Below are 23,254 nucleotides of genomic sequence, written 5' to 3'. Positions count from 1 at the left end.
AGTCAGAGATTACAAAGGCAAAAGAAAATATCTGTTGACACTCTTTTAAAAATACAGCAACAACAATAGCAAAAAAAACAAAAAAACACAATGATTTTAAGTTAAAAAAATGTAATTACAAATATATATATATTATGCAAATTGGATGAATTAAAGATTTGAAAGTGTTAAAATATAAGAAAAAATTAACTCAAAGAGTGAAAGAAATTAGATCAATTTTAAAAGACATTATTTAAAGATAAATTACAATGCAAAAATGCTTCAACAATAAAAAATGAGAAAATACCTAAAAAACAAGTGATAAGTTAGGTTATACATTAAAATATTTCAACAAAAAAGTAAATATTATGAATTCTAATATGTTAAATTTGAAAAGAAATAGATCAAAATTAAAAAAAATAATCATTCAAAAAAAGTCTCATTAAAAAGCTTTTTGTTTCTTTAATTTTAGAAAATTAATTAAAATATAAAATGGAATAAAAATAATTTTTGTATTAGGATATGTTTTGAAGTTATGGCTAAAAAATTGTAAAATAATTTACCCTCATTTAGTTCCTTAAAGAGGACATACTAATTTTTAAATAGAGTAATTTTTCCTTCTAGATGCTAAGGGATATGTGTACCAAATTTATTTGGAATCTGTCAAGGAGTATAGAATTTTATAGGATTCAAACAAACTGTATATCATATCATATCATATCATATTGCAATAAAAAACTTACAATTTTTAAGTTTATTTTACCAAACAAAATTTTTCTAATGCTACAAGAAATAAATTCTGTTCTTTAAATCAGAAAGTAATTGGTTCAAAATCCATTCGATTAAAGATTTACTGTATATCATAGCTTATTCAGTATCAAAATGACTGAAAGACTTTAAAGAACATTAGAAAAATATTCAAATATAAAATTAAATTTTAAAGGAAAATTCATTCTCAAATTTCTTTATTTAAAATTAAACTGATGTCATTGTTTAAAAAAAAATATGAAAAAAAATATATTACGAACAAGCAATTTGTAAACAAAATAATTAAATTTAAAAAGACAAAAAATATGATATATTACGAAAAAAAAAAAAGGATTTAAAGAGAAAAAGAATTACTTGATAGTGTATCCCGATTAGCTGGCTCTTCAACTGAAGTATCTGTTAATCTTAGAGATGCTGCTAATCCATTCTCTAAATGACCTAATAAATTTTGAAGTTTCGGATCCACTTGTCTACTCCATCTTTCGTCTTTTAGTAAAACTGGTGCAAAAACTTCCTTTACAGTATGATAAAATGAGCTTATAGGAGAGTCAACAATTGATGAAATAAATATATTGGAGAAGATATTATCAGGAGTAATACTATCTGGCTGTGCTTTAAAAAATATTAGTACTCGATCACTTGATCCTTTAGGTTCAACCTAAAAATAATTTTAAAAATATAGATAGAAATGTTGTATTATTAATAATTTCATTCATATTATAAAAAGTAATTAATATTTAACATTAAAGGAACAAAGCACAAACAAAATCAATGAGTTATGCAACATTTAAATCCAAAATCCCTTAAAAATTAGTGCAGATATAGCATCCTATTAATACAATACAGCTCCAGATTAATGAAAATGATATTTTAAATTTTTTCTGTAGTAATATAAGTGCATGGGAGCTTTATTGAAGGGTTGACACTTAAAATTCTTATAAAATGTTTTAGAGAAGTTTTATTTGAAGAAAAAAAAATATTATAGGTAAGAATGGAAAGATTAGTTAATCTTATCATATAATTCAATTTGGCAGAAAATATGTTTTTTTTTAAAAAGGAGTTTAAGTTTAAATGACATGAAAACTATCATTTTGATTTAAATAACAATTAACAAGATGTTCATAAATGCACTCTCAAAGAAAATATTTTATCAACCAACACAAACAAATATTCAAAATCATTAAAACTTGTTTTAAAATGTTAAAGAAAACTATTAAAAAATTAAGAATATTATACTTTTAATTTTCTGATATATTTTAACTCAGGAAAGTCATTTAAAGTACTCACATATATTTGGAAATCATAGAATCATAAACTATTCTTTAAAGATTTGGCCTAAAATTTAATTCTAAACTATAATTTTAGTATAAAGAATATATCCATTCTTTTTATTTGTTACTTTATTTGACTATTCAATTTGAATGCACACAGATAGCTACACTTCATGTTTCAATTCTACATCTATATTATTTATTCCATTTTTGAATGGTATGGTATTATTATGGTTTATTGGCACAAGGTCCAATTTAGGACAAGCTGCACCATTCACAGTTTCCATTTTTGAATTATCATGTTGACATACAAACAAACTTATAAAATTTTTTTAAATGTTCGTTTAGCTGAGTAAAGGGATGTAGAAGGGCTTAAAAAAAATAATAAATTGAAATCTGAAAACCATATTTTCTTATATTCATATTGCTTTCTCTTTATAGATAGAAAAGTAAAAACAAAAACTTTTTCTTAAGGCTTGAAAAAAAAAATACTTATTTCTAAAAATGAATTGTTCAGATATTTTTTTTGCTTTAAATTCTTAGTATTTTAGCAGAAATGTGTTTATTTTCTTAGTAATGAAAATAAAATTGATTAACCAATACACACACATATATATATAATTAAAATTTTGAAGGTTACATTACATAAATATTCAAACAACAACTGAATTTTTTAGAGGCATTATCATTATCATATTTGTTAGAGGCATTATATTACCAAAAGAATCTATAAATTATATAAACTATAAAAGCTATAAACAAATTAATTAAAAATTATGCAGGCATTAAAAGAAATTTTCCATTTTTTAAAAATATTAACCAAAGTAAATTTTATTTTAAGATAAATTTATGAAATTACCTTATTGCACAGAACTATTTCTTGCTTGTCTCCAAAACCATCAACATAGGCGCTTAATACTAAACAATTTCTATTATCCAGGAAATTATCTAAGGCATCAGAATGTAATAGCCGGTTAATATTTGAATCTGATATATCAATAGCAAAAAAATCGCGTAGATTTGCTATTACAAAAATTTTTCGACTGTCTCCAGTTTGCATTTTTGATAATTTTCAATTCCGAACTATTATGCACAACAAATTAAGCTGTATGTTTTCCATTTCATCTACCATATCAATGGAATTCAAACTGGGATAGATTTCATTGTGAATCGGAGCATGCGTCAAAATAACTACATAATATTTCTAAAGTCAAAACCAAGATTTTAAATTCCACAATTAACAAATTTGTTTATCGACATTGATACATTATACTCATATAATACTTTTTCAGTATTTACTTGTCAATTAAATAAAAGCTATTTTCTAAAACGCATGCGCACTTTTGCAATATAAGGAAACATCAAACGAAGACCAAAGAGTAAACAAAACTAGCATCTCTCATCACCATAGTAACATAATCTGAAGCTGCTGTAGTTTTCTTTCGGTTTGTGTTGAGTTGTAATAACGATTTGTCAACAACATAAATTCTCAAAAATTCAGAATTTTCTAACAGGCATTTTCTGAAAAAAAAAAAAAAAAAAAAAAACTGTTTATTTTAATTTATTTACATCAAGCTTTTTAACTCGCTAATTTGTATCCCAAAGTGAATATACTTGAAGTCCATTTATTATTAAAAAAAAATCTTCTGATAAGGTCACAATATTCTAAGGTTTTTTTGGAGCTATAAAATTTGTCTTCATAAAGGATTCAATTCATGCATTTTTGAAATGAAAAAATATATCTTATATTGAAAAATCTTGACTGGCGTTTCTTAATAGAATAGAAACTTATCATTAGAAAATGTATGTTTTTTTAGCCAAAAATTATTGCTTTTATTGAAATTGAATACAATATTTGTGTTTTCCTTCCTTTTATTAACTTGTAGTCAAAATGTTTCAATACTTTGAAATTACAGGAGGACAGCTATATCATTTTCAATCTCTTTCTCTAATTCAAATCTTTTAACAATTAAAAATTGTGCTTTTATTTAATAATTTTAAAATAGAAAAAAACTGATAGATAAAAGAGATATTTTGTGTAATCATTTGAACCACCGGAAAAAAAAATACCAAGGAAAATAAGATTGAAAATAACGACGCATTGAAGCCAGCGGGGAATCTACAATGTTCCATCGAACCTGCCTGAACGTCACTGTTCTTCGGTTTTGATGTCGATGTCAGAACAAATTGGCAACGATTATGTTTATGGCGCCATTGTAAAGCTTTTGGCTTTGAACTGTGTTAATTTTTGAATAAATTTTATGAGCTCTTCTCATGTAGTTTATTTCGGAATTTATTGAAGTTGATGTAGGGAAAGTGTATTAGGTAAGAGCAGAATCCCTTTTGAAGTCACTAGTCTTACATTTGCATACATGATTGTTGTGTTTGCTTTGATATATCATAAACAAATGAACTGTCACATTTATTTCTGCGTAAAATGAACTAAATTTTATAGAATTGTTTAGATTTTAATGTAATTAATAAACATTACTTATAAAATAACTCTTTACAGTTCATAAATTTGAAAGATATATTTTAGATTTAGTTCCATATTGATTCTACAGTGCTAGCTTTGTTCACTTCATTTTTACTTCCGTAGCTATATTAAACCATATGTTTGACATGTTGTATATGAATTCATTCTTTTGTTTCATAATTATTGTGTATAATTATTCTCAATAATGCTGTTCACATAATGTGCTGTGTTCCAATTGTTATATCTATTTCTTCTGTGAAATAATGGTATATTTTTCGATATTATTTCTAATTTATATATTTTTTATTGATACTAACATAAAATTTTGGAGACTAGATGTATGATGAATCCAAATATCAAATCTAAGTAATTTTATTTGCTTTTTTAAGAAATATGGTGCATTGATACAGTCTGAAGGATAATGATAATTTTAATTCAGTTTGCAGTTTGATATATCATTTTGCTTATTGAACATTTGAACCAATTTTTTTTAGTTTTATTTATCCAGCATATAATTATCATTTCTTATAATCTTAAAATGATAATCATACCATTATGAAATTAATAGATTTTTTAAGTCTCTTGAGTTGTAAGAAAACTACACTTTGTTTAAAAATAAGTCAAAAATATTTCATTGATAATAATTGCTTAGTATATTATTGTTACATTTCATCATCAGTGGTATTTTTTCTTGGATGATATTAAATTATTTGTAGAATAAAATTTTTTTTAACTTTTAGACTATGTATAATGCATTTAGAAGTTCTTAAAAAATATTTTATGCATGGTAAATTTCTAAATTGATCTATAATTCCATAATGTTTTTTTCTTTAATTTTTGAAAAATATTTGCTTCTTCTAAGGATACTAATTTTTTGTTGCATATTTTGGAGAATATTTGTCATTTTAATTTATTAATATTAATCTATTTATTGATATGCATATATTTATTGTTGAAATGGTCTTAATTCTCATATTAATGATACTGTTTAGTTTCCAGATTTATTGTGATCTTTTATGTTAGATTAAAAGCTGTTAATGATTGAGTACTTCCAATATAAATTTTGCCAGAAGTTATTGGAAGTATGTGGTCAAATGTTATCACGAATCCAAATGATTTCCAAAGACAAACTGTCTTTTTTTTCTGAATGGCTTTCCATAGGCAAATTAATATCATACAATCTATGTTTACATTAATCATAATCCCAGTTCCAGAAACTTCACAAGCAATAAAGACTGGGTAGTATTTTCTGGTGCCCCTAGTCTTTTTGCCTGCTGAACATTTGTTTGGAATTCGTAGATTTATTCCAAGAAAATATGTGCTTCTAGTTTTTGAAATGCAAATTACATTGCTTTCCAAAATTGGTTTCAACTCTTTTCTCACCAATATAATGTATGAGGAAAATAATTAATGATACCATGTCATGTGTTTTATGGTTCCCTGAAAGCATTTTTATAATCCAGCATGTATAAAGTTTTCCTTTATCATCATGTACGGATCTAATCTTAAAATATCTGGTAAAACTATAGGTAGTTCACTACTGATAAATATCTGTATCTCTTGAACCATTTGGTCAACTTGCAAAACTAAATCTTCTATCTTGTATTCTTGTCCACTTTAATCACTAACATTAATTCAGAAATCTTTAAGTTTTTTATATTTTACACACCATTTTGCATGGAGTTTGTACGAGAACTGAAGAAATACAGGAAATTTAAAAATCATCTAAAAAAAAAACAGGAAAATTTCCATAATAACAGTAAAATTTGAAAATTTCCATAAAAGTACAGGAAATTTTAAGTTTTTTAATCTCACCTATTTTTTTCACCAAAAAAAGGCTGATCTCTAAACATTGCAAGAATAAAAGATCATAGTCATAGCTCCAAAAATGAAACAACGCCATTTGCGACTGTGTAATCACAGAAATTCACTTTTTTCTACTAACTCCCCCTTTTTTTAGGTTCTGTATAGATCAGTTGAATTTTAATTTGAGAGGCATTTCTTTTTCAATGAGATTCCCAGATTGCAGCTAATGAGCATGCACAAGACTGCTCTAACTTTGTGAGAGAATGGAAGAAATTTCTCTGGTGGGAAGAGTAACATTAAATATGTAGAAGCATTACTGTAATATTTAGTCACTTGCACACAAGTTTATTGAATGATTTATTTATTATGGGAGAAATTATGACCTTATTCAGAGTAAATTAGAAAATTTTTATAACAATGAGCTGCTCAAAATCAGATGGTAAAAAATATCAACCCTAACTTTCCTAAATGGTTTTAGGGAAATTCTGCAAGATCCATTTGCTGTATGCTGTTTTAGAAGAAGATAATAAACTTAAGTAATATAGGAAAACGCTTTCTAATTATGCAAAAAGAGGAAAACATAAAATTGGTTGCCAATTAAAAAAAAAAAGTCATAATTGATATTTGTCCTTGTATCTGACAGGAATACAGAAGATAACATGTAAAAATCTAAAAATGTCAAATTTGAATACTTTAAAGTCTACTATGTGGTTTGTCCAAAAATTTTGTTCTAAAAGCTGCATCTTGTTTAAATCTGCATTTATTGAATGAATAATTCATTATCATGTGAAATGCATATATGGGTCATTTTCAAAATTCGGTGCCATTTGTTGTCCATGTGAAACACATTTTTTTTTACATGATGTTATAAAGTTTAAATGATTTTTCTTTTTACCATGCTTTTTAGCAGGTAATTTCCAGTGGAGAAACAATAAAATTAAAATAATTCATCTGATTTTTTATTTTTTTTTCTAATAAAGAAGTTGAGAGGAAACAAAAATTCAGCTGTCCAAATCATAAAACTCAAAATGTTTTTTGCTGCATTACTTTCCAAAAATTAAAATTTTTATTCTGACATATTTTTTTATTGTGAAATATACTTTTAATTATGTTATAAAGAAGGTTTTAATAACCTTTTAATAAGAATAGATGATTTTTACCAATTAAATACAGCTGTCCAGACATTAAGTCATGTCTGTTACCATACAATATTTTCAACATTTTAAGCAACAAGATTGAAATTTTGAAATGACAACACTTGTATACCAGTGAAACATGTTCTAAGAAAGAAATGCAAGCAGCCATCTTGAATGTTTGATTGAAAAAGCTGAAGCCTTTTTGTGTTAAGTATTTTTATTGCATGTCATGTCTGTTACCTTAATATTTTGTATAAAATATATTTATTAATTTATTCAACTAATTAATTTAGGTTTTTAATTTTAATTAAAATTTATTTTCATGTTTTTATGGAATTATTTATTTTCCTTAATTTTTGTACTTTGAAATGTCATGTCTATTACTGGTCATGTCTGTTACTCTATATAGTAACAGACATGACAATCTTGGTAACAGACTTGACATGTTTCAAGATTTGAAATGTGGTTCAAGTTTTGGGTTTGTTTTGTTTAAATTTTAGTTGATATTTTAGGAAGAATTTTTTAAGGGTGGGGGAAGGGAATAAATGTAAGTTCTTACTTTTTAAAAGCGCATATTTGTTACAGTTTTCATTTTTTCTCTTATCTTCTTTGTTTTTTATTATCACATTGTATTTACTGAATTGATTAATGTTTGCAATGTTATCAAATCATTTGCTTTATTAAACTTTATTTCTGAAAATTACGTGTGCAAACATGTTACTGAAGTGCAGGCATTTCATTTCGGAGGATCGAGAAAGCAGGCAACTCTGCATACTGGCGTTTTATATCTAAGATTCCAGCATGAACCAATTTCGTTCTGCACAATTTCCGAATGTTACGACCATGGTCCTGCAGCAATTTGAGCTCACCTTCAGCCAATATTCAACGAACTTAAGAGAATTTCCCTGAAGTTGAAATTATTCACTTTTTTTCTGATGGCCCTACCACGCAATATCGGCAGAAGAAAAATTTCTTACTTTTGAATGAGCATATAGCAAATAATGGTTATAAGTATGGATCATGGTCTTTTTTTGAGGCTGGTCACGGCAAGGGTGCTGCTGATGGAATAGGGGGAGCCATTAAGAGAGCTGCTGACAAAATAGTTGCACAGGGGACAGATATACCCGGTGCAGAAACTCCGTTTAATGTTTTAATAAATAAAACAAACATTCAGCTTCATTATATCTGTGAAACAGATGTAGAAATGTTTAAAAAAATAATTCCATCTGATATTCCGGTTTTAAAAGAAACGATCAGCGTACATCAAATTTTTTTCTTTTGGGAATGACTCAATGTTTTTTAGGGATTTAAGCTGTTTCTGCAGACAGAAAAATGTCTGACTGTTTTACAGTTAATGTATTTGCATTAAAAGAAAATGAACAAGAAAGCACAGCCATGACAATAAATAACGCAGAAAATAATTGTAAATCTTTTTCTTCTCCTTTATCCAACAATTTTCAACAAGATATTCAAGAAGAAAGCTTCGTACTTGTAAAATTGGAGGGTAAACAATCGATAAAATATTTTGTTTCAGAAATAATCGACATCCAGGACAACAATTTTACAGTTAAGTATTTAAAAAAAGTCAGGAATGATGCAAAGTTCTTTTGAGAGGATGATAAAGAATATAATATTGAAGCAGAGGATATTGTAATGAAACATCCAAATCTAACTGGATGCTCTTTTCGCCAATTACAATATTTGATGTGGATCTCTCCAAATATGATGTTGAATAAATAGCATTGTAACTCAAGAAAATACTAAAAAATAAAAGGTGTACACATGTTCCAATTCTGTATCTGTGAATTTCAAATAATATATACATTTTTTTTTATAGTAAAAAGTTATGTACTAAAAGAGAAGCACATTTTAGCTTAATTCTATCTTTCAAGCTTTACATCAAAATTTGGCTCCTGAATTTATGTCATGTCTGTTACTCAGTGTCATGTCATTTCAAAACCATTTCAAAATTTTCCTTAAAAAGTTTAAATTGACATAATATTGCTACAATTAGAGTTGCATATTAATTGACTCTGCCTAGTATATATAAGAATGACAGACATTTTGCATTAATTGTTTTTTATAGTATTTTATATTAAAAAAATCCTTGTAAGAATTCTATATTAGTAACAGACATGACAAACGAAAGTATGAAAATACCATAAGAAATATTTTTTTATTCGAAAGTTTTTATTATATGGGTAAAATGACTCTATAGTTATATTAAATATAGCTTTACATTATTGTACACTGAACTTAAATACAAAAATTACAAGAAAAATGTCCGGTAACAGACATGACAATTTTCATCATATCTGACCAAAAAAACATCAATTAAAAATATATAAAAGAAAAAAATGTATCAAAAATATTCAAGTAATATACAGAAATAATGTCTGTTTAATAATATTAAAAAAATTTACTAATCAAAAAATTTTTTAATTTTGTCTTTTCAATTTCCAAATGGCACCGAATTTTGAAAATGACCCATATAACAGTGCATTATTATTATCTTCTTTATTCAGATCGCAAATTTTCCTGGCATCTTCAAAATGTGCAAAAATTCAATTTGAGATTTTCCTAAAAAACAAAAGTGTTTGAAAAACAAAAAAAAGTTTGATTCATTAAATGAAAAAAAAAAATGATTTCTATTCTGATATAAGAGTACCAAAAGTACAAAGGATTTCCTGATTTTTGAGAATTTGCAAAGATAATTCTTGTGTTGTCACATGGCTGTGCATCTGTGAAAAATGGATTTAGTATCAACAGTATAGTTAACAGTTAATATGTGTAAGAACGCTGTCATTTTTGGAGGAATTGGAGATCCATTGTTCTGATTTCAAAAGATTTTCTTCAGTTTGCTAAATGAGTATGTGCAAGGTATTATGAAGCTTTTGAAAGGTAAAAAAGAAGAGTTTAGGCAAAAGAAAAAGTCCTTCAACAAACATAAAACAGCATTGCAAAAGATAAAAATTAAACTGATGACTGGAAAATCTGCAAAAGTTGCAAAAATTGATGTCCAATTATATGAATTAGTAAAAATAAATGAAAGTAAATAAGTAATCTGGTTTCCTAATGATTCTTGTTAAGTAATCATTAAATGGTTTGTATCGTGATTGTAAAAATGTTATTTTGTGTTTTATTTCATCCAAGTACTTCATTTTGTGTGATAATTAAAGAGTATGAGAGGTGATCAATATCCCCTCTTTAATATATAAATTGGCTCATCTCCTGTATACAGCCTCCGCCAATACGGGATACAATTTCTGGCTGTTATCGGCATCCGTACTCATCTTTATGGTAACCCTAAACCTTATCTCTTAACCTTTCACCTTAATCTCTAATTTTAAATTTCATTCATTCAAATGACAGAAAATTTTAAATTAAACTGTATTTTAATATGATTATAAGGAGCAGCTCACATATGCAGCTATTAACTTTTATAAACTATGCTTTTAAAATGAAAAAATTATGAATATTTTCATGAGAACATATTCAGCATAGAATTAAAAAATCATTTTAAAAAATCGGAGCAAAAAATAATTTCTTCATCATCATTTAATATTAATTTTGAGCATTTCAGTATACTTAAAAGCAAGTGAGAATTTCGTCATGCTTCTTTATTCTTATAATTAAACAAATCGTTTCATTTGGATCTTTATCATAAATATTTCAATACCCCCCCCCCCCCCTTACTTTCTCTCGTGTATTTTGTCAGTCCTAGGATTAAGTCTAACTTGGCCTCAAAAATTAGAGTTTGTTTGTTTGAATGAGGGGAATTTAGGGATTTTTAGCTACAAAGGCTGTCATCCCAAAATTAGAGTTATTAATCACAACATTTATCTGAATTATTTTTAAAACAATGAGGGGGGGGCAGCGCTGAAACTTAATGATGCTGAAACTTAACAAATAATGGAAGTCAACTACATGTAAATTCATTATATTTTGAGAAAATAATTGCTGACAGAAAAAAAATTAACCAAGAAATTGCTGAAATATACATAATTCTCAGTAAAGATATATAGTCATTTGATTATAACTATTTTCTCAATTGTATATGCACCTCTTGAAAGCCACCCATAAAAAAAGATTTTTTTTTATTCATTAAACTTTTATTTAAAGTTAATAAAACTATACAAATTTGACACAAGCTGGAGATATAATTCTCTAATCTTTCCTGAAAGATTAAGGAAGATTGCAGAATCCATTACACAAGATATGAAAATCTTGGGAGATACCATGATGAGAAATGCTCATATAATGTTTTTATTATCACAAAACAAAAATACTATTGATGTTATCTTCCTTAGATTCTAGAATATTATCCAGACATTTTTAATTCCTAAAGTTAATTCAGGTAATTCTACTTACACCGATATTTAGCTAGTTTGAGCATTTTTAACTCGAATTTGTCAGTAATTGAAATCTTTTTTCTGGTCCCTTGTATTTTGAGTGACGATAATGTTTTGATATTATATATAATTTGAATAATTTTTTTTGGTCAATTGAATGTAAATTATAACTTTTTTTCCCTTTCTTTTCCGTTTTCTTTCCTTTTTTCTTTGTAATTGAAATGCATCTATTTATCATGTCTAGCAGAAGCAAGATTTAAACATTTTGTAGCCCTAGGTTATATACGTTGTGCAGCTCTTCTTCCCTCCCCCCTTTATTAAATGTATTAATTAAGTTCAAGTTTTTCAACATGTTAATGTTTTAATTTAATCTATTTTATTTTTATTATTGTGAAAATATGCTTTTATTTATTTATTATGACTCCAGACTGCCTGGCATTTGCATAAACATAATATTATTGAAGCAGAAATTTGATTATTATAAACATTCTAATAATTAAAGGAGCACAATGGAACATTCTTTTAATAACTTTTGAAAATATATATTTTTATGTATTCATTTCTAATAAATATTTACATCTTTAAAAAAATAACTAAATTGGGAAAATTTCTTGGAAAATTAATTATATATTATAGATAATCATTTCTTTGCAGATAAATAAAAATATTTAATTATTACAACAGATTTATTAAGAATTTATTTCAATTTCTGTGACTTTTTTTATTTTTTATGATTAGCCCTCTAAATTTTGATGCACTCAGAAAACATTTAGCACTTGAATAAATCTAAATTGTTTAGTTAATTGGAGATTCTTTTATATTATAAGTTCTAAGAATTTTATGCAAGTTTTTTTGATAAATAGCGGTGACTAGTTTTTCCTCTGTGATTTTTTAAAATTATCAAGTTATAAAAATAAATTTAAAATTCCAGAAATATTTCCATTATTAAGTGTTCCAAAAATTCCACGTTTTCCTGTACATTTGAATATTAAATTCCCTGAAGTTTGAATGTGGCATCGATACTGTCTTATTTAGCTTTACTTTTTTTTTCTTTTTTTTTTGTTTAAACAGAATAATCATGTTTGTATTGTGTGTGTGTGTGTATATATATATATATATATTAATTACTCTAATTATTTTACTGTGATGGATAATTTCAGCATTTAGAGACTTAAAGTTCTATTAAGCTAATTTCAATGAGCTTTTATTCCATATTAGATTCATTTGCAGGTCTATCCGCATTAAATTCAATCTTTGAATGGGCCCTGGGCAAACTTTTAGATTCATTGCTTTTGTTAGTTTTAAGATATTTTTTTCAGATTCTGTTTCATTCTGTTAAAATTAATATTTTAAATTTATGTGTAACTTTAGTTTCTTTATAAATTGACAAATCATGATCTTTTATTCCATTTGTAGTATTTTCTTAATGCTAAGAAATTGATCAAGTTATTTTTGGGATATTTGAATGGTTCTTTTCATTTTTTTTAATGTGTGTAACTAGCAATGCATAAATTCTTTTCTATTTTATTTTTTCATTTAATAAAAGTTATAATGTCTTATATTGTATAACAAATGGAAAATATTCATGAAATTGGAAATGATCTGAAACATAACTAATGTTTTATTACACCATATATTAATCATGATAACTAATAAATCATGCTCGGAAGCTGCTTGCTTGGATTAACAAATGCTGTTTTAAGCATAAGCAGTATTAAGGCACAATCAGTCAGAGTGTTAGAGTTGATTGACTCATGCATACTCAATGTCATGTACATACTTTAAGTGTCTATAAATATTTCAATAATTATGTGAATTTCATGAGACAGATGTAAATTTCTCCAATTATGTTAAATAAGGTGTTAATATTTTATAATTCATAGAATTTGTTATTTATTTATGAAATTATTTATTTAGTAATCAGGCTAATATATATTTTTTAATTTACTTACCTGTAGATTCAGTTTTGCATCCCTAAGTATTTGCCTAATTGAAAATCGGCCATTGATCTTTTGTATCGGAAGAAATTTTAAATCTATTCATTCAAAAGGTCATAGAAGTGTTATAAAAAATTAGTGAAAGTAAAAATTTAAAGATTAGAAATCTAGTCTCTGAAATTTTAATAAATTTTTTTTTCTCTCCGTGTCTGAAAATTTCATTGTAATACATTTATTTCTGCCAAATCAATTAAGAAATTTAGTTAAACTAAGTTAATGTTTTAATATACGTAAGGCAATTACTTTGTTAAATATTATTTCTTTGTTCAGTACTTGCATAAAATTTTATTTTTCTTATTCCTTAGTATAGTGCTGCATAATTTTAGAAGTAAGAATTTTATAAAAATTTGAAATTAGATTGTAACTTGAATAACAAATCTTTCTAGAATTAGTTGCCAGGAAACAAAATGTTAAAACAATTTTGGAAAGATTGCTTTTGAAACAATTTCATAAAAATTTAAACTTTTTAGTTAAAAAAAATTTTGAGTCAAACACAACAAATATAAACATATATATAATATGTTACAGTGAAAACCCAAAATCAGTCAAAATGTCAATTAACCAGGGAAAACGCGTTCTAACTGACAGCGCTTGGGAGAACCCGAATTAACTAGGGAAAACACGTTCTAACTGGCAGAACCAGGGAAAACCCGAATTAACTAGAGAAAATGCTTTCTAATTGGCAGAGCCAGGAATAATCGTTTTATTCGTGTTTTGGACTGATTTGTTAGACAAAATTATTTGCATCTATTCTAAATTATTATTTTAAATTATACTTAGGTTTTTTTCCCCTCAAATACTGTTCTACTAAGATTGAAGAAGAAAATACTTTATTTGGATATTGTTTAAAGCAGTACCGTTATTATAGATTATTTATTTCGACAAGGCAAACTACTGTCACAGAATTGCAAAGAGAACCCTTTTTTCATACAGAAACATCTCTTTGAAGAACAGTGTTTTTTATAAGAACAGTGGATGAACCCTTGTCCAGTTCCTATGGCTCCTTTTCTTGCTGCTTTTCTCGGAGAAACTTCCCGATTTGGTACTTGTTCTTTATTTAAGAAAATTTGAGGCGATACATAGAATTCAGATCTGAAAATCAGTGAATATGTTAAACTTTTGTATCAAACTTGCACCCTGAATAGATGTAATCTACTGTATAAATATTTATAAAATTTAAAGTTAATGTAAATTGTATATATTTATTGAATAAACACTGAATTAATTAAATTTAAATATCATTTCTTACCTTGAATACAGCTTGTTCAGAACTCCATTTATCTTACCAATTTTGTACAGGCCAACTTAATTTTTTTTCAAGCCCTACACCGATGAGATTTTGCAAATCAGCTTTTACTCTTATCAACATCTGGAATGGAAGCAACATTAATTCGAATATCAACCTCAGGATGTGTTGCATCAGAGATTTTTTTCATTCGTTTGGCTTGCTTTATTTTTTCTTTGTCTCCCTCTCTAATTAGAAAAATGTTGGTTGACTTATTAGCAAGCATATGCTCCCCTGATTGTGCTTGTTCAATTGCATTCATATCCTCGAAAATTTTCTGGAGTTCATCCTCGATTTCAATAGTTTTTATAATGTCTGATGGCAAGGTTGAAGTTGTCATTCCAACACTTGATTCAATTCCAAACATAGCTTTGTATGATGATTGTTTAATTCCTGAATGTAGTGCTCTTTTCTTCATGAATTGGACAAAACGAAGACCATAGGACCACTTTGTAGTTTTATTATTTTTCATCAACATATTTTCTACATCTTGATTGGCTTTCTCAACGGAACCCTGCGACTAGCTATGACGATCTTCAATTCTGGCCAATGCGTATGTAACTGATCTATAACTGAATTTACAAACTCTCTTCCATTATCAGATTGCAGTATACAAGGAGCCCCAAATATCAAAAAGATATCAAGTACTTGCAACACAACTTCTTCCGCTCTTTTGTTCTGATGTGGTCGTTGTAACACAAATTTTGTTAAATTCCTGGCAAAACAAAATAACTTTAAATTCATTATCTGCATGAGATTGCATGCCAATCAAATCCATTTGGCAGCAACTATTCATTTCTGAGTGAATAATAGGTTTAGAAACCAAACTTTTCCTTTTTATAGTTTTTTTTCTGTTGATACATTGCTTCACACATTGATGAAAAAAAAATGTATCATCTCAGTTGTTATGTTAGCATATTTTCGTGAAGTTTCAATTTTAAATCTGCCGCTATCACCATGTCCTATGGGCACATGTGCACTTTCGATCACATCATATATTTCTTCAATTAGTAAATAATATTTTATGGGCTTATTTGAAGAAATCATTTTTTTTTTTTTTTTTTTACTCCATTGATTTTAATAATGTCAAAAATTTTTAATCTACGGTTCTGAATAGAAGTCATCATCATGTTTATCATAATCTTTTGAAAGATAATTTAGCATATTGAAATTGGTCTTCATCTACATTCATATGAATATAGGTAATAATTGTTGCTCTTCCCATTAAAAGGCATAATTATTTTCAGATGTTATAAATGGCCTCATTTGAAGTGCAATTATATAAAACTGAAGATCACTTAAGACTATATGATTTAATATTTTTTAAAACAGGTTTAAATTGATAATTTTTTTTGTCTCTATTTTTACTTATGTTTTTTTTTTGCATTTTTAATTTTAAAAAATATTTCTTAATCTTCTCTTTTCAACTTACTGGGGGAGGATTCTTGTCTGCTTTGATAAAAGTTTATATAGATGTTTCTGTGATTGATTCAATTTTGAATATTTTCATCTTACTATCTGCCACTTTGTTTCTGAATAGGATTTCAGTGATGGCAAGAATTCAACATTTACTGAATTAAATGTGAATTTAATTTCAGTATCTTAACATTTACAGAAATAGAAAAGTATCCTATTCTAAAACATTATGTTAGAAAAAATACTTTTCAATCTGACATTTCAGAGGTGGTTTGTGGTATAGTTGTAAAAAAAAAAAAAAAAAAAAAAAAAAAAACCCTTTTGTAACTTTGTTATTATTATTGCATCTTCACAAATTTGGTGCTAGTGGAAATGATTCTAGGGGACAGGTTTATTGAGATAAACAAGCTGATTTGCCAAGTTAATTTACATAGTTTTAATTAGCTACTATTTCAAAAAATTTCCATCAAACGTATCTACCTATCTTTTTTTTTTTTTTTTTTTTTTTACTGAATTTATTTATCATAATGAAATTAATCTCTGAGTGAAATTTCATGGCATTCTGATAATTTCAAAGGTAATAGGGGAGTGGAAAATTTGTTTCCAATTTTAAATGATTCATTAACTTTTGGTGATATTTTGGAAACTTTATATATTTCTCAAATTTTTTCACTGGATGAAAATTATCATTTTTAATAAAATAACATAAATAGCACAAATTTAATATTTTATTTTTATGTGAGAAAAAAAAATGAATTGTAATGTAGCAAAATTTTTACATGGGAACAAAGCTGACAAGCTAAAATGCCGACATCCAAAAGATTGTATGCATACCTCAAATAATTTTGAAATATTTACTAAAATTGCAAAATTCCCAAAGTTGATTTACAGTGTCCACTTTTTGAGTGACCATATATTAAATTTATTTGCATTTATAAGTTTAGATTTGATGAAGCACAAGCTTTAATGGTCAATACAATAATGCAGTAAGTTAATTATTAACTTTATTTACAGATCAGATAATTTTTATATGAATTTTGCTTTTTTTTAAAAATAAGTGCTTTACCCCCTATACACACAATATCAAATTTGATTGCAAAATAGATTGACAATTGGGATGTTTTATTTTTACTCTTTGCAAGCAATTATTATTTGCAAATAAATGAAATAGATATCCAAGGAAATCTGTATCATTTCTATGATTTAATAAATTACTTAATCTGAAAATAAGAAAATTAGTATTTATTTATATGCTAAGTGGCTTGATGTTGAGCACACATTGATAAATTTCTTTAAATGAACTGAGAATATTTTAAAATTATCCATAAAATGATTGCTTCAGAATTTTGTAATTTTCTCTTTGCAATTGCGTTTATGAAATAACATAGTTTTCGAACCTCTAGTTCGAGATATTGTAGCATGATAATGTGCTTGTTTCAATTCATTTGTATTTTTTTTTTGTCTTGATTACATCAACCAGTGCATAACAGAAAGAGAGTTCATCACTTTATCATTTTTACTATAGCTTAAAGTAGTAAATTTGATAAAATATGTCCTTTTTATACTAACTGTTAATGCCTTAAAATATCTTTATGGTATTTGCATCTCACTAATCAATAACTTTTGAAGGAAAAAAATTAATTGCTATCTTCTAGTAGTTGTAGATAGTAGTTAATTAACTGTTAATCAATTCAGTTAGTCCATCTGAACAAACCTATCCCTTTAAACCATTTCCATCAACACCAATTTTGTGAAGATGCAATAATTAATAATAAAGTTAGAGGTATTCTATTTGTTTTTGTGATGACTACATTTTTAACGCTACTTACATTTTTTGCTGTTGCTTTGCAAATGAAAAAGCATGAAAAATACATATTTCAGTTAATATATTCCTCTTTTGAAATGTTTCCAATTATTGTTTTTATTCCCTCAGGTAGTTCTGAGTTTGGGTTGGATGAAACATGGCTTCATCAATGGAAGGTTTAGTATACCCATCTGGGGTACGAGATTTGACTGAAGATACTTCAACTGATGATTTAGTTCGACGTTTAAAGGTAAGTATTAATATTTTAGTTACTGAAAAATCATATGTTTATTGAATATAGAGAATTTTTCTTGCATGACAAATGTCATTGGTTTTATTGTTATACTAAAGCCCCCTCCCCTTTTTTGTTTATTTATAAGACTTTTTAAAATTCATGGTCTCTTCTTTTGTGATTTTTTTTCTGTGCAATAGAATAAGAGAACAGACATGAATTACACTACAAAAGTTAAATTTCTTATGATTGTTTGTTGAATTTCATTAGAGATTTTAAGTTACAATTATTTCCGTCCACACATGAAGGATCAATGGGAAAAAGTTTCCATGAATGTTTTTAAATGTGAAAATTGCTCTGTGCTGCCCAATCTAGGAATGCAAGCTACAGTGCAAGAATGTGGATAGTCTAAAAAAAAAAGGAATTTGTTGAATGAGTTTGAGACATTCCTCAAAATCCATTTGTTGCATACTGCCCGCTTTGTGAGAAGATAATAAGCCTAAATGATATTGGAAAACAAGCATTTACTGCTCATACTAAAAGAGGAAAACATACAAGACTGCATACCATTTCAAAAGAGTCATCATTGATGTTGGACTTTGTATCTAAATACATCAAATTTAATGTCCAAAATAAACTGATTTCTAACTTTTTAAATCAACAACAATAATTTAAAGCTGAATTTTTATGAGGTTTAAAACTTATTGTGTCATATTCATTTTTTAATGCATTCAATGATATATTGATAATATTTCTACATATATTTGCTGAAAGTGAAATAGCTTGTACATTAGACCATACAGAGATGCCTTATTTTATTTATGGATTAGATCCATTAGTTTTATGAAACTGGCAGCTAAAAAATCTCAAGAAGTTCCAGAAAGATGTCTAAATACATTAATTGGCCAAAATGAATGAATGAATAAATAAATAATAAAAATATCCCTTTGTAATGTTTTCTGTTAAGTAATCATTAAATTATTTGTATCATGATGATAAAAATGTTTTTTTTTTTTTTTTTTTTTTATTTCATCTGAGTCCTTAATTTTATGTGACATGAAGTAGAGGTAATATATCCTCTTCCTCCCTGAAATATAAATTTTTTTCTTTCTGAATTCTAGATAATAATTTTTTTTAAATATAAGCCTAACTATAATGTGCTATTATTTCAAATAATATTGCTTTCTTTCCTTGCTTTTTCTATTCCTTAAAACTGTATTCCATTATAACTAGTACATGAGTGCTATTCACGCATTTGCTCATATCCTGAATATATGTACTGGGAAAACACGGGGAATTTTTTTCTTTTTTTTCTTTTTCTAGATTTGACTGGCAACCCTGTTTATAAATCCGCAATTATACATATTTGTAATATATAAGGTAATAAATTTTTAATAATGGTGTGAAAACTGGACTTCTTAATTCCTGGACTTGATTGTTATCTTATTCACATAATACTGTTAAGGTAATCCATACGACTTATTTGGAATTTATTATTTTATTTTATTGTCTATGAAGTATACAAAGAGAAAGTATTGTAAAAATCCAAATTTGAACTCGTCCAAAAATTTGAACTCGAGATATTGATGAATCTCCACGTTTCGGATCTCTTTGGGTCCACAAAGCACATTCTTGGAATTATGCCTGGTTAGTCTATGAACATGATAATATAAACACTTTGAGTTATACAAATGAAATTTGTTATTTGGTCTTTACATCAAATTCTTAGATTCTTATAAAATCTGTAAAAATAAAAATATAAATGTTCATTTGTTTAAAATCAACTATCTCTGAAAGTTCTTCATTGATTGTTTTGAAATTTTTATACAATGTTGCATTCGAATACAGGTGGGTTTTTATATACTTATTACACAGATGTCACTGTTAAGAATTCAGTTAACCACGTGGTCTTCCTGGGTGGAGCTAGCTGTCAATGATGTAAATATCACGTCTCACTATTGATGTTAGTATATATATATATATTTTTTTTCGACAAGAAGTGAACTTGACGTGTGTACTGGGGGGGGGGTGATCTCGGCTCTCTCCCTGGCAGAAATTTTATGTGTAGTTCTCTAGGCCTGCTACACTATGGCATAATCACATGCCTTTTGTTTCTGTTAATCAATAAACCATATAAAAGACAGCCCGTGTATTCAAGTCATTTCACCTAAGCAAGTCTTCACTATCAATAAATTATTGTGTAATGAAGAAACCAACATTAATTTTTTACAATCACACCTGTAATATGTAAAAATATGCTTTTCTCCCCTTGAAAAACAAACAAAGCAGTAATTCCATCTGTTGGGTGTGAAGCAACATAAGGTGTACTAAATGTCTTAACTCCAGTGCCTAAGAATATAAGGTGTAAATATTGTAAGAAATGCAATTATATGATTGGATGGATTTTACAGAGATTAATTTACCAAAGTAATTTCAAAAATAGGGTTGATAAAAATTATGAACAGTTATGGAGAAAGAAAGTGAAAACATTTTATATGACAATTGATAAAATCTTTTGGATGAAGATGTTATGCAAGCCACGGTGAAGTAAATGAGGAGGACCCAGTCAAAGTGTGCGACTGGTTTGTAGATTCCAGAAGCAAAACTGAGCTTTCTAGAAGGTCTGTATCAAGCTGCATGAAGATCTTACGTGATTGCAATCAGAACCAAACAGAAATAAGATGAAGCAAGAAGGCGTAACTTACAAGTAGAAGAGTCCAAGGTTTGTAGAAGTGGGGAATTTACACATATTGCTGTAAAATTTTATTTCTTATGGTCACAATAGAGTGAACTATGATCACCATCATAAATAAAGGAGTGAGGCAAGTATTTTTATATCCAGACACAGATTGTTTCTGAAATGGGCAATTATTTGTTCTAGTCAGATAATCAGAAAATCTTTATATCTACACAGAATGAATTGTGCATACAGTAAAAATATTGTAGACTTACAAGCATTGTGAAATTAAATGTATTGGAAACAAGCACTTTCCCTTTACTTTCTTTTCTGTTTAACCAAATTGAGCCACAACAATGCTTGTGCATTGAAAGGTACAGCTAGCTTTAAATAAAATCCTTTCAGAGGAATTCTATGTGTTTAGCTGCCTAAATATAAGTTAACGCAATTCATTTATCTTGCTTCCAAAATGAAAAAAGCTGTATAAATAAAGCTCTGTTCACAGATTAAATCTAAATATAGATATTATCAAATATAGAACCAGATCCATTAAGAAGTTGACTATCTATTAGTTTGAACTTGCACAAGCATGTAAATGCTATAAAATGCAGTGGCTTAAATATATGATAGTTGATATGTGATTTTATGACTATTTTTGTGGTCCTGTGTCAAATTTTGATTCCAGTTGGTTGGAGAAAAGTCATCCAAAATGCACATTAGTTTTTCTGTTCTTTTTTTAGTAATCGAATCCCAGCCATTAATCACCAAAGATTGAACACAAATACGTTGATTAGTATTCATTTATAGCATGTGGTTAATAATATACAAATACATTTATGAGAGACATGCAAGATAATTTCAAAAAGATCATTCCCACTTGTTTTGTCTGAACAGAACAAATGTGAAAACTCTATGTATACCTTGAAAACTCTGTAGTCCAAAAACCAATCAACCATAAAATCATATTTGTACAGTTAAAAAATCACTCATGGTTTATTTTTTAGATATACTAATTATATATTCTGTTGTTGATGAGAGGGAAGCATCCTCGTCTCAGGAATTGTCATAATGTTCATTATAAAATGTTATACCTCTTTATCTTTTTCCCTTATAAGTGTTTTTTAATCTCTTAAACTTACTATTATGAAAATAAGGCATTTTTGCTTTTAAAATAGTCTAGATTTATTAATATTACAATTTTCTCATGTTGTTTTTTACTCAAATATTTTCTTTATATTGTATCAAAGCAATTAAACTTTGTCCCTTGGTAATATAAAAAATTGCAGTCTTTTATAAGTGTATTAACTTTTGATGTATTATTTTTGATTTGATAGGAATTCTTACTGATGTCATACTTCTGTTTGGAAGATAAAATCCTTGACTGCATTTTAATCATTTAGATGAAAAAACATTTTTAATGGAAATTGTATATATTTTGTAATTTCAGGAATGTGCTGTGGCATTTCAAAGCATGGCCCAGGATGAAGAAAATGCTCGCATTTATGAGCCCTTAGCCCATCTCCTAATATCTGAGAAATTTCTGGAGCATAAAAGTAGAGATGTGCGTCTTCTAGTTGCTTGCATCATAGCTGACATGTTTCGTATTTCTGCTCCAGATGCACCTTATAGAGATGAATATCAGATTAAAGTATGTTTAGTTCATATTTATAAAAGCAAATTTATGAAGTTAAAATTATTTTTCAATAAAATGAATTCATTTGTGTTTTAGATTCTATTGGAGTTTTTTATTGATCAGCTAAAAGGTTTAAACAATCCTCGTAATCCATCTTTTAAACGCTATTTCTATTTATTAGAGGTAAGTTTTTAAAGTTAGGGTGTTTTATAACAACACTATTTCATAAAGAATAAAAAGATTGAAATACAATTTTTGTTTTTAAATTCTATTTTAATTGCAGAATCTTTCTGTGGTGAAAACATTCACCATATGCTTTGATCTGGAAGATTGTCAGAGGATAATGTGTCAACTTTTTAAATTCATGTTTAAGATCATCAAGTATGTATACGAGTATGTTACTTTTTTTTTCTTTTTTGTCA

At 27.1% G+C, this 23,254-nt stretch overlaps 2 protein-coding genes across 4 annotated transcripts in view; one reads left to right on the top strand and one right to left on the bottom strand.

Moving 5' to 3' along the window:
• The window catches only part of LOC129985220 (cytoplasmic dynein 2 heavy chain 1-like), a 123,500-nt gene extending 120,164 nt beyond the window's left edge, over positions 1 to 3,336 (bottom strand). Inside the window, exons 1-2 of the mRNA XM_056095199.1 lie at positions 2,878 to 3,336; positions 1,102 to 1,405 (exon numbers count right to left, since the gene is read on the bottom strand). Coding sequence (XP_055951174.1) covers positions 1,102 to 1,405; positions 2,878 to 3,078 — 505 coding nt within the window. The 5' untranslated portion in view covers positions 3,079 to 3,336. The remainder of the gene's footprint in view (positions 1 to 1,101; positions 1,406 to 2,877) is intronic.
• Positions 3,337 to 4,146: 810 nt separating this feature from the next.
• The window catches only part of LOC129983861 (sister chromatid cohesion protein PDS5 homolog A-A-like), a 91,900-nt gene continuing 72,792 nt past the window's right edge, over positions 4,147 to 23,254 (top strand). For 2 of the 3 annotated variants that reach the window (XM_056093707.1, XM_056093568.1), the window contains exons 1-5: positions 4,147 to 4,343; positions 18,420 to 18,540; positions 22,647 to 22,847; positions 22,929 to 23,015; positions 23,116 to 23,225. In XM_056093707.1, coding sequence (XP_055949682.1) covers positions 18,448 to 18,540; positions 22,647 to 22,847; positions 22,929 to 23,015; positions 23,116 to 23,225 — 491 coding nt within the window. In that variant the 5' untranslated portion in view covers positions 4,147 to 4,343; positions 18,420 to 18,447. The remainder of the gene's footprint in view (positions 4,344 to 18,419; positions 18,541 to 22,646; positions 22,848 to 22,928; positions 23,016 to 23,115; positions 23,226 to 23,254) is intronic. The other variant, XM_056093638.1, reaches the window with a different exon arrangement.

Source organism: Argiope bruennichi, chromosome 1 (genome assembly GCF_947563725.1).
Source record: "Argiope bruennichi chromosome 1, qqArgBrue1.1, whole genome shotgun sequence".
In the NCBI taxonomy this organism is placed as follows: domain Eukaryota; kingdom Metazoa; phylum Arthropoda; class Arachnida; order Araneae; family Araneidae; genus Argiope; species Argiope bruennichi.
Note: the sequence above shows the minus strand (reverse complement) of the source record. Positions and strands in the feature narration are given on the sequence as shown.